General features: G+C 39.8%; 1 protein-coding gene across 6 annotated transcripts in view; it reads left to right on the top strand.

The window, feature by feature from the left end:
* Nucleotides 1-13784, top strand: part of LOC148385493 (collagen alpha-1(XII) chain-like) — a 47918-nt gene that overhangs the window by 18676 nt on the left and 15458 nt on the right. For 2 of the 6 annotated variants that reach the window (XM_088400390.1, XM_088400393.1), the window contains exons 24-52: nt 594-739; nt 1070-1199; nt 1301-1437; nt 1939-2068; nt 2148-2287; nt 2407-2539; nt 2690-2710; nt 3435-3574; nt 4510-4639; nt 4811-4950; nt 5469-5598; nt 5768-5788; nt 6012-6032; nt 6265-6285; nt 6530-6550; nt 6782-6802; nt 7049-7069; nt 7294-7314; nt 7545-7565; nt 7954-7974; nt 8441-8461; nt 10708-10850; nt 11714-11843; nt 11959-12101; nt 12379-12508; nt 12935-13054; nt 13138-13284; nt 13362-13478; nt 13561-13713. In XM_088400390.1, the coding sequence (XP_088256516.1) occupies nt 594-739; nt 1070-1199; nt 1301-1437; nt 1939-2068; nt 2148-2287; nt 2407-2539; nt 2690-2710; nt 3435-3574; nt 4510-4639; nt 4811-4950; nt 5469-5598; nt 5768-5788; nt 6012-6032; nt 6265-6285; nt 6530-6550; nt 6782-6802; nt 7049-7069; nt 7294-7314; nt 7545-7565; nt 7954-7974; nt 8441-8461; nt 10708-10850; nt 11714-11843; nt 11959-12101; nt 12379-12508; nt 12935-13054; nt 13138-13284; nt 13362-13478; nt 13561-13713 (2670 nt within the window). The remainder of the gene's footprint in view (nt 1-593; nt 740-1069; nt 1200-1300; nt 1438-1938; nt 2069-2147; nt 2288-2406; nt 2540-2689; nt 2711-3434; nt 3575-4509; nt 4640-4810; nt 4951-5468; nt 5599-5767; nt 5789-6011; nt 6033-6264; nt 6286-6529; nt 6551-6781; nt 6803-7048; nt 7070-7293; nt 7315-7544; nt 7566-7953; nt 7975-8440; nt 8462-10707; nt 10851-11713; nt 11844-11958; nt 12102-12378; nt 12509-12934; nt 13055-13137; nt 13285-13361; nt 13479-13560; nt 13714-13784) is intronic. The other 4 variants (XM_088400392.1, XM_088400391.1, XM_088400394.1 and 1 more) reach the window with 4 other exon arrangements.

Here is a 13784-nt window from a genome sequence, read left to right as displayed (position 1 = left end):
GATTCAAGGGACTTTGAAGCATCCATGTAGGGTCGGCCTTTCCAGTGGGAATGTAAACTCTAGATCGTTGTCTTCAAATAATGTCAACATTAAAGAACGGCGCTCTAAACTTTTATCGCCCTTTGGGCATACCATGCGAAGCATCGAAGAATAAAAACACTTACCCCAACAAGAAAAGAGCATCAGAGAGCTGGAAATACTTGCTCATCGTGGATGACAGATTTATGTGTTATGTCACAATCATATCAGATCATTCAGCTGGCCTCAAATTGATATAGGGAAGAGTAATTGGTTTAGTGTGTCTGTTTCATTGGTTCCAGTCCTCATATGGAGTTACCACAAAAATAACCTAATTTATTGCAAACTATTTTGCTGATCCCTAAGTTACTGAAATTATATGGCTGCAAAATGACATACTAAATCTTGATCAAGTATGTGCCGTGTGGTATGAGCTTCATTTTTACTTTTTTTTTTGCTTAAGTTTTATTGGCACTCCGTAAAAATAACACAGCTCAGGGACACCAGTAGAAGAAGACACTGTCTATGAGAATGTTTAATAATTAATTAATAATTCATCATCCTCTGTTCTGCAGTGCCCCTGCCTGGTGTAAGAAGGATGGACATCTATGATGAACAGATGACCACAATGAGAGTGAGATGGGAGCCGGTACCAGGTGCTACAGGCTACAAGTTGCTCTACAACGCCATCAATGCCACCGAGCCTACATTTGAACAGGAGGTAATTGCATGTCTGCTGCTTATATTAGGCTAATTGAAATTTTGTAGGCAGTTTTTAAAGCCAAGCTACATTGCTTAACTCTGGTGAGCAGTCTTGGACTAAAAACAGGTGTAACACAATGAGGTCATATTTGTAGTACACAGCTACCATTATTGTCTGCAAGAAAAAGGGAAATACAAAGTCATATTGTTAGAAAAGGGTGGGAGTAATCATGTATGATCTCACTCAGCAGAGGGAGCGTCAGAATTTTTTCTGAGAGAGCTTCAAAAGAATGAATCCAAATGCGCAATTGGTTTTATTTACATTCCAACCCGTGTTATTTTCTCACAGATCATCGTGGCTGGTGGCACAACTGATGCCCAGCTCGTGAAATTATCACCCAACACGGCCTACACTGTGTCCATCTTGGCCCTACATGGAGAAGGAGCCAGTGAACCACTGAGACAACAGGGAGTCACCTGTAAGCACTAGATGAATTCAGATGATATTTCCGGCCAAGGATAATCCTAAAAATGTCAACTTGTCTGATGATCACATATTTGTGTCTGTTCCCTTATTCAGTGCCCCTGCCACCCTCGGGTGAACTAAGGGTCCAGGATATCACTCATAGCACCATGAGGCTCATCTGGGATGCTGCTCCCGGTCCTGTCCGCAAGTACATCATCACCTACAAGCCTGAGGCTGGAGAACCAAAGGAGGTGAGTTTGATTCGTCTTCCCGTGTGGATGGGATGATACGACTGAAAACTTGCTGACTCACGTCTCAATCAGCATTTAGCTGTATGAACATTCAAAATGTTTGTGTCTGATGAAAACGTTCGGTTTTACCAGGGTCAAAGTCGGGTTTATGGTGCTGTTGAATGGATAGACTACATGGTTGTTTTTCCCCTTTTGGGAGAATTCTTGTTCTGGAAACATATATGGAAGTGTCTGATGGCCTGTCAGTTTGATTATAAAAAATGTAGTGAGTCGGTGGAAAAGTCTTCTGGCTCAAAAATAGCAAAATGTTGGCTTAATGGATGATGGGATTTTTACCCACTCAGTGACAGTATGCCACTTAAAACACAGACACATAAAAATGTCATTTTGTCTGATTTGGCTTCCAAATAATGTCTGGAAACTTGTGCAAGACTTGGGGAAAAAATATCTTCAGTCAGTTTACAAATTTGGAATAATGTTATGCAATAATAATGTTTACAGCTGGAAGTGGATGGATCAAGGACCACTACAGTACTAGACAACCTGATCTCACAGACCGAGTATACCCTGTCTGTTACCCCAATCTATGATGAAGGTGCTGGTCAGACCATGCCGGGCCTCGGAATCACTGGTAAGATTGAAGAAGATACAACACAACTAAAATGACAATAAAATGAGCTAACCCTAACTTCTAATCTTCCATCTTGCAGATGTGGTTCCTCCTCCAAAGAACCTTCGATTTTCAGAGATTACCCAGACCAGTTTTAGAGCCACCTGGGAGCATGGAGCTCCTGATGTGGCTCTCTATCGCATTGGCTGGACCAAGAAAGGAGAAACCAACTTCCAATATGTACGTCTGCCTACATTTCTTAAAAGCAACTTGAAGTATATTTCATTGCTTGTCTGATTTCCCCCCTATTTATTTATTTTTTTAAGAAGTATCTCACATGCTATGTTTTTTCTCATCAGGCAATTCTGAATAACGATGAGACGACCCATGTTCTGGAGAACCTGGAACCCGACACCCCCTACGATGTGTCCGTCACCGCCATCTATCCAGACGAGTCTGAGAGCGAAGACCTGCTTGGAACTGAGAGGACATGTAAGATGACTACACGTTAACGTGAATTCAATTTTTAGGCCCGGTTGCATGAGAGTTTCTCCATGAGGAATTTTGGTCGAAGGTTTTGTAAATGGTATTATGTTCAGTCAAAGGTGCGCCCATTATATCTTTTTATTTTTGCCTCTGTAGTGCCCAGGAGAAGTGTTCCGTGTAAGTAAATGTGTCAAAAAGGAAAACTATGATTTTCCTTTTCAAGTGATGAAAGCATGATTTATTATTTTTGGCCAATCTGCACTGGTGTTCATTGGTCAAACATCATCATCATTTTCATCATCATCATCATCATCTTCATCATCATCATCAAGCGAGGCCAGCTGTGCTGCCGCTGACACAGCTGTTGACTTGAAGTGCTTCCAGCTTCCGTCTTTGTCTGCGTGCTTGTTGCCCTGCTACTTTTCCTAATGCTCTTCTTAAGAATGATTCAATTGAAGTTAAATGGATGAAGACGGAGTTCAAGCGTGCATGTCAGGATTGACTTTTCCTTGGTTTTGATGTCCATTCCATCATCATCATCATCATCATCTTCATTCATCATCCCATCTTTCCATCCATCCATCCATTGCACTTATTTATTCCAAATCCATCCCTGCTTCAGAAAAGATACCATCCCTCGGATGAGTATTTTTTTCTGCATTTAAAGCAGCAATCCTTGATATTCATATCATAGAAAGCATGCACATTCCAATATGTTGGTTATCTTGTTTTGATGACAAAGACATTTGGATTCATTGACATATAAATTCGAGTCAATGGCTGGAATATCAAGGAGAGCATCTTTAAAAGCATTTAAAAAAAAAAAAGATCAACCGCTCTTATCTGCTAGGATAACCAACCATCCTGACAAGGTTGTAATTGTCACGTATGTATTCTTCAGCACCTCTTGCTCCTCCTACCGACCTGGTTGTGTACAATGAAACAATCACAACCCTGAACGCCAGGTGGAATCCAGCTCCAGGCCGTGTCCAGAACTACAGGATCACCTACGTTCCCACTTCCGGAGGCAGGACCCAGACTGTAAGTCATGTGATATTTGTAATGCCAAAGTATTGAAACTAAAATGGACTTACGATGCATGAAGTGTATTGAATGTGTGTATTACAATTTGGGCTGTACGCTTACTTGATGATTTAGCAGGTCTCAGTTGAATTGACTTGAGTACAGTCTCATCCAGGAAATATTTGTGCATTGCTCAAGCACAGCAGCGTCACTTTTGCATGAATGCAATTTACTCTAAGTCAAATATCCTGAACTGTTGTTTGGAAAAGCCAACCATGATTTGATGGAACCTGTCTGAGGTTTTTTTCCCGCCCCCCCCAATGTTTCCAAACAGTGGCGACTGTGTCCTGCTGGTCATGGGCACTCTTCCTTAAAGTCTGAATGGATGGCAGTTGAATTTTTGTTTCCCTTGGTTGACATTGCTTCCACAATCCTGGCTTACAGAGAAATCCAATTATACTCTTGTGCTTACATTCAAGCAGCGTACAGATTTTTGTCACTTATTATCCAGTATAGATATTGTGCATTAATGTATTTTGACAACTAAACAAAATATTTTTTTCCTCTAATTTATTCATCACATAACCTTTCAACTTCAATACCACAAAGATGTTCTGAAAATTATTTACTAAATGGAGTTAGCAAATTTTGTTCGCTGCTCTGTCAGAGGCTGTCAACACCTTCAGCTTCACCTCACATGGCTTCACTTAATCTGCAGGCTTGCTGGACTGTGTTCTTCTTTAGGACCTGATGAAATGTGGTTACTACACCGTTGGCTGCAAAATATGACAGTGAAGGATAGATTAAAAAAACAAAAGTTAATGTCAGCTTAGTTACCTTGGTGAAGATAATGCATCTTGGGCAATAATGTGTTTTGCAAGATTATGTCAGGCACATTTAACATTATATACACAAGAGAAGAAACCTAACATGCTCATTATTTCCCCCAATAGGCCCAAGTTGGAGGAAAGAAGACCACTCTCTTCATGCCCAAGCTAACCCCTGACACTGAATATTCCATCAGTGTGGTGGCTGTTTACCCTCGAGGAGTCAGTGAAGAACTGACCGAACTTGGCAGGACCAGTAAGATGTTTATACTTTGGATGCTTCTGAAGAACAAGTATCAACAGGAGCAGCTTTAATGATTTATTTGACAGTTTATAAGGAGGGAGAAAATGATTTGAGTTGGGATGAGAACCAGAATGATGTGATGTCATTATCACAATAGTATTGAGTTACTTTCTTTTACTTCAGAGCCTCTGGGTGGTGTCAGGAACCTGCGGGTCACTGACCCCACGACCAGCACCCTGAATGTTGATTGGGAGCCTGCTGATGGCAACGTGCGACAGTATAGAGTCTTCTATCAACCTGCAGCTGGAGGCCGGGAAGACATGGTAAGTCATAGCCAAGTTTGTTCTCTGGAATATTTTGGGAAAAGTCTGCTGGATTTACAGAAGTTCTTGGATTTCAGACGAGTTTGGGTTCTGCATTTATTTGTATCATGGACTACGATGCACACATCTTACCAATGCCTCAATATTGCTGTAATCTCTGCATTATTCACGAAGACATTAAGGGAAATGTAAAAAAAAAAACTTCCATTGGTAGAATAGTGTTTGTTTATAGCTGACTCTTGTGTTTCTGGAATCAACTTCCACTCAAGATCCATCCGCAGTGCCTTTAATCAGATGGGTGGTCTTCAATTCCTGCTGTGACCCAGATAGTATAAGCAAGTACTAAAGAAGACTGAGTGATGGGTCTTGACTTTGGTTGGAATGTTAATAGAAGAAGAAAATTCTTGGAATTGATCCTTTAATCCAGATCCCTCCTTTCTCCCATAGCCTTCTCTCACTTTTATGAGACAGGCTTGTCAGATCTTCCCCTAAAGTATTCTGTGTTGTCACTCCTTCAGGTCCAAGTATCAGGCAACACTTACAACACAGTTCTGAAGAAGCTCGACTCTGATACCGTCTACACTGTGACTGTGGTTCCTGTTTACTCTGCTGGAGAAGGACAACGCATGTCAGAAAATGGCAAAACATGTAAGTCCTGCTAGGGAATGAACACTAGTGTAAAATGAAATCCATTTCCAGTAGTTTAATTAACCCTTTTTTTCCCATCCTATTTGTATGACAGAATGTGTGTGATACGTATACAATGTTTCATGAAAGATGAACACATTATGCCTTTTTTTTTTTTTTACTTCTATAGTGTACGAGAGGGATGATCCGTGTAAGTAAATATGTTAGGGAAAACCATGTTTTTCCTTTTTAATTGAAAGCATGCTTAATATATATGGCCAATGTGCACCGTTGCTCATTGGTCAAAACATCATCATTATCATCGTCGTCATTATTATCATCATCATCGTCGTCATCATTATTACCGTCATTATCATCATCATCATTGTTAGGAAGGATGAACCCATTATACCTTTCTTTTTTTGCTTCTATAGCGTCCGAGAGCGGTGATCCGTGTAAGTAAATCGTTAAAGGGAAAACCATGTTTTTCCTTATTAAGTGGAAAGCATGCTTAATATATATGGCCGATGAGCACTGTGGCTCATTGGTCAAAACACAATCATTATCATCGTCGTCTTCGTCATTATTATCATCATCTTCGTCATCATTATCATCGTCGTCATTATCATCATCATCATTGTTAGAAAGGATGAACCCATTATACCTTTCTTTTTTTTGCTTTTATAGTGTCAGAGAGCCGTGATCCGTGTAAGTAAATATGTTAAAGGAAAAACCATGTTTTTCCTTTTTAAGTGGAAAGCATGCTTAATATATATGGCCGATGAGCACTGTGGCTCATTGGTCAAAACACAATCATTATCATCGTCGTCTTCGTCATTATTATCATCATCGTCGTCATCATTATTATCATCATTATCATCGTCGTCATTATCACCATCATCATTGTTAGAAAGGATGAACCCATTATACCTTTCTTTTTTTGCTTTTATAGTGTCAGAGAGCCGTGATCCGTGTAAGTAAATATGTTAAAGGAAAAATCATGTTTTTCCTTTTTAAGTGAAAGCATGCTTAATATATTTGGCTAATGTGCACCGTTGTTCATTGGTCAAAACATCATCATTATCATCGTCGTCTTCGTCATTATCATCATCGGCGTCATCATTATTATCATCGTCGTCATTATCATCTTCATCATTGTTAGAAAGGTGAAACCCATTATACCTTTCTTTTTTTGCTTCTATAGTGTCCGAGAGCCGCGATCCGTGTAAGTAAATATGTTAAAGGGAAAACCATGTATTTCCTTTTTAAGCAAAAGCATGCTTAATATATATGGCTAATGTGCACCGTTGCTCATTAGTCAAAACATCATCATTATCATCGTCGTCTTCGTCATTATTATCATCATCATCGTCGTCGTCATTATTATCATCATTATCATCGTCGTAATTATCATCACCATCATTGTTAGAAAGGATAAACCCATTATACTTTTCTTTTTTTGCTTCTATAGTGTCCGAGAGCCGTGATCCGTGTAAGTAAATATGTCAAAGGGAAAAACATGTTTTTCCTTTTTAAGTGAAAGCATACTTAATATTATGGCCGATGTGCACCGTTGCTCATTGGTCAAAACATCATTATCATCATTATCATCGTCGTCGTCGTCATTATTATCATCATTATCATCGTCGTCATTATCATCATCATCATTGTTAGAAAGGATAAACCCATTATAACTTTCTTTTTTTGCTTCTATAGCGTCCGAGAGCCGCGATCCGTGTAAGTAAATATGTTAAAGGGAAAACCATGTTTTTCCTTTTTAAGTGAAAGCATGCTTAATATATATGGCCGATGTGCACCGTTGCGCATTGGTCAAAACTTCATCATTATCATCGTCGTCATTATTATCATCATCATCATCGTCATCATTATTATCATCGTCGTCATTATCGTCATCATCATTTTTAGAAAGGATAAACCTATTATAACTTTCTCTTTTGCTTCTATAGTCACCGAGAGCCGCGATCCGTGTAAGTAAATATGTTAAAGGGAAAACCACGTTTTTCCTTTTTAAGTGAAAGCATGCTTAATATATATGGCCGATGTGCACCGTTGCGCATTGGTCAAAACTTCATCATTATCATCGTCGTCATTATTATCATCATCGTCGTCATCATTATTATCATCATTATCATCGTCGTCATTATTATCATCATCATTGTCAGAAAAGGGCAAAACATGCAAGTCCTGCCAGGGAATGAACACTAATGTAAAATTAAATCCATTTCCGCTAGTTTAACCCTTTTTTTAAAATTCAATTTGTATGACAGAATGTGTGTGTGGTATCAACATGGATCGGTATACAATGTTTTTATGAGAGATAAACCCATTATACTTTTCTTTGTTTTGCTTCTATAGTGTCAGAGACCCGTGATCCGTGTAAGTAAATATGTTAGAGGGAAAATCATGTTTTTCCTTTATAAGTGAAAGCATGCTTAATATATATGGCCAATGTGCACTGTTGCTCATTGGTCAAAACATCATCATTATCATCGTCATCTTCGTCATCATCATCATTATGGTCGTCGTCATTATTATCATCATTGTCGTCGTCATTATTATCATCAATGTCATTATTATCATCATCATCGTCGTCATTATAATTATCATCATTATCATTGTCGTCATTATCATCATCATCATCATTGTCAGAAAATGGCAAAACATGCAAGTGCTGCCAGGGAATGAACACTAATGTAAAATTAAATCCATTTCTGGTAATTTAACCATTTTTTTCATCCTATTTGTATGACAGAATGTGTGTGTGGTATCAACATGGATAGGTATACAATGTTTTATGAGGGATAAACCCATTATGCCTTTCTTTTTTTTTTGTTTTCTATAGTGTCCGAGACCCGTGATCCGTGTAAGTAAATATGTAAGAGGGAAAATCATGTTTTTCCTTTATAAGTGAAAGCATGCTTAATATATATGCATCGCTGCTCATTGGTCAAAACATCATCATCATCATTATTATCATCATCATTGTCGTCGTCATTATTATCATCATCATCGTCGTCATTATTATCATCATCGTCATCGTCATTATCATCATCATCACTATCATTATCATCACGCGAGGTGCCTAGCCCATGCCCAGCTCTTGTGGGCTGGGTTCCTTCAAGTGCTATCCTGTTGCAGCTGCTTATCCTAATGCGCTAAAGTTATGTTAAATGGCTGATAAATTTATTGTTTGTGAAGTCCATTCCATCATCCCCTCATCATTCCTTTAAATATCACCTCATCTTTTCCATCCATTTATCCATTGCATTTACTGACCCATCCATTCATTCACTTGATCCATGCTTCAGAAAAGATACGGATCTTTTCTGTCCTTTAAAGTATTAATCCTTGATATTCACAGTCCATGCATGCACATTTCAACATGTGCATTATTTTGTGTTTTGATGACAAAACAAATGATCAGAACCAATGGAATATCAAGAACTGCATCTTTAAAATCCTCTTTTGAACTGAATCTAAGCAACCGCTCTAACTTCATGAAGTAACCAACCATACTGACATGGAGGTAATTGCCATGCATGTGTTCTGCAGTATCTAACATTGTGTTACATCCTTAGAAGAATGAGGATGACCATCTCCTTCACTTGGTTAAAAATCCAGTGAATTCTTTGTCTTCATTAAATGGCAGTTAGTTATTACCAATTCATTTCATGATGTCATAAAAACCAAGACCAGTTGATTGTACAATACCATAAACGTCTCTGTAGATCAATCATAAAAAAAAAAATGAGGCAGCAGAGTAAGCAAAAATCTGGAGCGAGGTTACGGACTGCTCGAAACCGCCAACCTCCACCCTTGAATGAGTCAGCAGTTTGTGGGGTGATTGCGTAGGAAGGAATTCCTCAGCTGGCAGCTTCATAATGGTGTCTCCTCTTTCTCTTTACCGTAATATTGTCCATTTAAAGGATGGAATGAAGGGTGGCGGTCAGGATAATGGTGAGCCTGGGGTATCAGAGGAGGGGGAGCGTTGAGTAAATTGCTCTGCTTAAGGGAAAAGGAAAGGAAGGGGAGGGAACTGAAGAATGAATAGAAAGCTTTATATTCTCTATGGCCTTAGACTTACTTGAATAAGGTCAAGAGCTGTGCCTGCTATCATTTCCGTTTTGTTAAAATATTTCCTTTTTTTTCCCAACTTAACCATTTAATGTCCCGCTTATCCAACCATCTGCCTACAAAAACAAGATTTTTTATATTGTACTTTTATTGACTTTGCGGCTTTTATACTGTCAATTCCAAGTGCTTTTAATCCATCTAATTCATCTTCAGGATCTTCTCTAACCTTTTACTATTTATTGTGCTTTAAAAATTCAAAGGAACTTCCAGCAACTCGCTTCAGCCTGTGAAAGTACGGAAGTACTCTCTCTGTCTTAAACCCGCTGTGTTTTCCCCCCCCCGCGTTTATGAGGTTATAATGGAGGAGCGGCACAAAAGCACTAAACATGTGCTTCGGATTTTTGAATGCGTGTCTACTTATGCACCTTGTGTATACTTTAAGGCTCTGACAGGAAGTTTCCTTTTGATGGCAGTTTTGTTACAAAAGTTTAAAGATAAACATGAGGGAATCTGCCCCTTTTTCCCATGAGATGTATTGTAGTTCCATGGGAAAAACCAATAGCTAGAGCTCTCCTTCGGATTGGAATTACATACCTTAGTATGAAGGAAAAGCAGGATTTTTTTTTTTTTTACAGAGCTAGAAGTATAGAGTTGTCCCAAATTCATTAACGTACAGAAAATTTAAGATTCATGCAGAACAGAGGGGTCAAGGTCACCCCCCCAAAATAATTAGTGAGTTAGTAAGCTTCAATATGTTTATCCTTGTTTCATGTTTGCATAGAGCAAATTTTTGGGCTTCAGGGGACATCTGTAAATTATTGGGGTAGATCTATGTAACTAGTCTGTTTTGTTTCATCCTCTCTCCACCTCTCTTTCCAAACACTGCCCTTTAACCTCGCTCTGTCATCACTCTTCACTCTGTCCAACGACCCTCTTCATACTTTACCTTTTCTTGACCTCGCCTCTTATATCTTTAACTTGATCCCTCTCTACACTCAACTACCTTCTTGCCATCCACCATTCCTGGCACTGCAGTGGAGCGTCGACCTGTCAGGAACATCCAAGTATTCAATCCCACAACCAACAGTCTGAACGTACGTTGGGAGCATGCCACAGGACCAGTTCTGCAGTACCGGGTGATCTACTCCCCCATCTCTGGTGCCAAGCCTGCTGAATCGGTGAGTTTCCGACAAGCAAGTGGGCACACATGTATAAAATGGATTTTAACAACCTAATGGCCCACATTTGACTTGAATTTAAAGTACTCTTCTGTTTGCCACAAGGAATGTAACAGCCTCATAATAAGACGTTAAAAGCTAAACATTAGTCTGGTTAGCAAATGTCGTGTCTTTATACCTGTACATCAGCATGAACTGTAAACCTCAACTGGGTTCATAAAACACATTTACCACTGTATGTGACATCTGGAAGGAGTGTTTGGAAAGAATTTTTCGGAATATGTAAACAAGTTTTGAAGTTTTACTTGAGTGACATCATTGGCTCGTTTTACCGTCTGCATCAAATAGAGAGGATTTCAGTTCTTCTATGAGGTGCATATGATATGACTCCACAACAATATGGCCTTTATCATCTGCATAACTGGCTTTGAGTTGACAGCTTTACCTTTGGTTGGCCTTGAACTTCTATTGGAGTAACTCTCCAAGAATTCTGCTCTCATGCAACTCGTGCGCCAAAGATGTGGCCTTCGCAGCCGTCAATCACACTCGTCAACTTCAAAAGAATATTTGGCTCGTCCCTTCTCTCTGTGCTGAAAGCAATGGGTCGATGAGAGGTGTTGTGGAGAATGTACACGTGTGCATCAAGAGAGAAGGGAAAGGTCTTTGTGGGAGCAATTGGCATGTCATGTTCATGATACACTTCAAATTTGCTCGTTTGCTCCAACAAGAAGTTAAAGCAGGGGGATCCAAATGATGGAGAGCAGACAAAATAACTGTTCCATTCATTTTCACAAAAGAAGGGAGGTCATAGTCGAATAAAGGATACTTAATCTTCACTGTAACAATCATATGTTTGCATACAGGTTATGGTACCAGGGACTTCCACCACGGCATTGCTGCCAGATCTGATTCCAGATACTGATTACAACGTTGCAGTTGTTGCTGTATACAGTGACGGTGAAGGAGAAACCATCACTGACAACGGCAAAACACGTACGAAACTTGTGATTACTGGATTAGAAAAGCTCCATAAAATACCTTATTTTAGTATCAATAGGTCCGTAAAAAATTTGTTATGATGATGGTTCTGACATTTCTTATAATGTAGGTCCTCGCGGCGGCCCCAGGGACATGGTTGTGTACGACCCCACGACCTCCAGTCTCTCTGTGAGCTGGGAACATGCTGATGGCCCAGTCACGCAATATCGCATCACCTATGCCCCAACCACTGGAGACCCCATTGAAGAATATGTAAGTATTTGCAGACGTTGTAGTTAAGTTGAACTTTGTATTGTTATAAAAGTGAGTAAATTTAATTTAGAAATTAAGGATATGTTGGGCACATAATTAGGATCATCTGCACACTCTCATCATATCCTGGAAAATTCGCCATAACATCTAATTTGTATTAAATTGTTTACGTGTACCAATTTAAACATCGTCCTAAGGGTATGTAGCATATATTGCCAATTACAATGATTGATGTTTATGTTAGTTAACATTTAGGTTTCTGTCATATGACTTGCAGACGACAGTCCAAGGGAACAGAAACAATGTGGTTCTGCAGAACCTGGATTCAGACACCCCTTATCATATCAAAGTGACTGCCATCTATGCTGATGGACCAGGAGGAGAACTGGAAGGAGATGGTCGCACAGGTACAGACTATTCAACATGTGTCTCTACAGGAGGAAGAACACTAGAATTGCATTGACTTAATTCGGCATGAATGTTTGGAATTCACAGCAGAAGTTGGAAAGATTGAATGGATTCATTTACTTGATTAGAATTGTGATTAATTCCAGAAAAATAGGTTTTGACTTCATGTCACACTGGCCAAAATAAACACAAGCTATTGCCAGAGGATTACGCAATGGCTGGAGTCCAGCAAGACCTGCTTCTTGAAGTAGTCCTGGCTCGCATTATACCTAATTAACAAAATGAAAGTGGCTTCTTGTAGTTTTCCAAATTCCCCATAGTTCATATAATCACTGATAAGGTGATGAAACAGAACCATGTGAAATTTCATTAGTATGTTGTTCCTCTGATCCAATGATAATCGTTATGCCTGGGCTTTCCTACAGTGGCTATGCTTGGACCCAGGAACCTTCGCGTTTCCGATGAATGGTACACCCGCTTTAAGGTCTCCTGGGACCCAGCTCCATCAAGGGTTACCGGATACAAGCTTATCTACCAGCCTGAAGGTAGCATTATGCCATTCTTGAGATGTTTACGTTGATTAGCATAAATAATTTTCACACTGTGTCCTGTTTGTGTTTCCTCCCAGGCTCTGATCAGTCTGAAGAAGTTTTTGTTGGCGATGTCACGACCCACCAACTGAATAACCTGACACCCGGAACCACTTATGATCTGAAAGTGTTGGCGCAGTACAGCACCGGGATCAGTGGACCTCTGATTGGCCAGGGCACCACATGTAAGATGATACCTGAAGTACAGCTACTCCAAATTGTTTTGGCATTCTCAGTCAAACATGCTTTGGGTCTTTTTTAGTGTACCTGAATGTGACAGACTTGACAACATATAACGTGGCCTATGACACCTTCTGCATTCGCTGGGCTCAGCATAGAGCCGCAACGTCCTACAGGCTTAAAGTCCAACCGGTTGATCGTGAGTGCATCAGTAGTTTTGATTTTTGGAGAATCTCTTGAAATATTGTTTCGGATAGATCTAATTTCCCTTCCCTCTTCAGCCTCTCGAGGTGGAGCTCAGGAGATCACAGTCAGAAGCAGTGCAAGTGATCACTGCTTTGACGGTTTGACACCTGACACCCTCTACACTGCCACTGTGTACACTCAGACCCCCAGCATGGAAGGGCCTGGAGTGGAGACGAAGGAGCGAACATGTAAGATGGCATTTATTATGCTTCAGTGTATGTTCTTCAGTGTACATGCCATTGACAATTTATTTACTTTT

This window comes from Syngnathus floridae, chromosome 16 (genome assembly GCF_059516105.1).
Source record: "Syngnathus floridae isolate MCC-2025c chromosome 16, RoL_Sflo_1.0, whole genome shotgun sequence".
Lineage (NCBI taxonomy): Eukaryota > Metazoa > Chordata > Actinopteri > Syngnathiformes > Syngnathidae > Syngnathus > Syngnathus floridae.
This window is presented reverse-complemented; position numbering and strand designations above follow the sequence as displayed.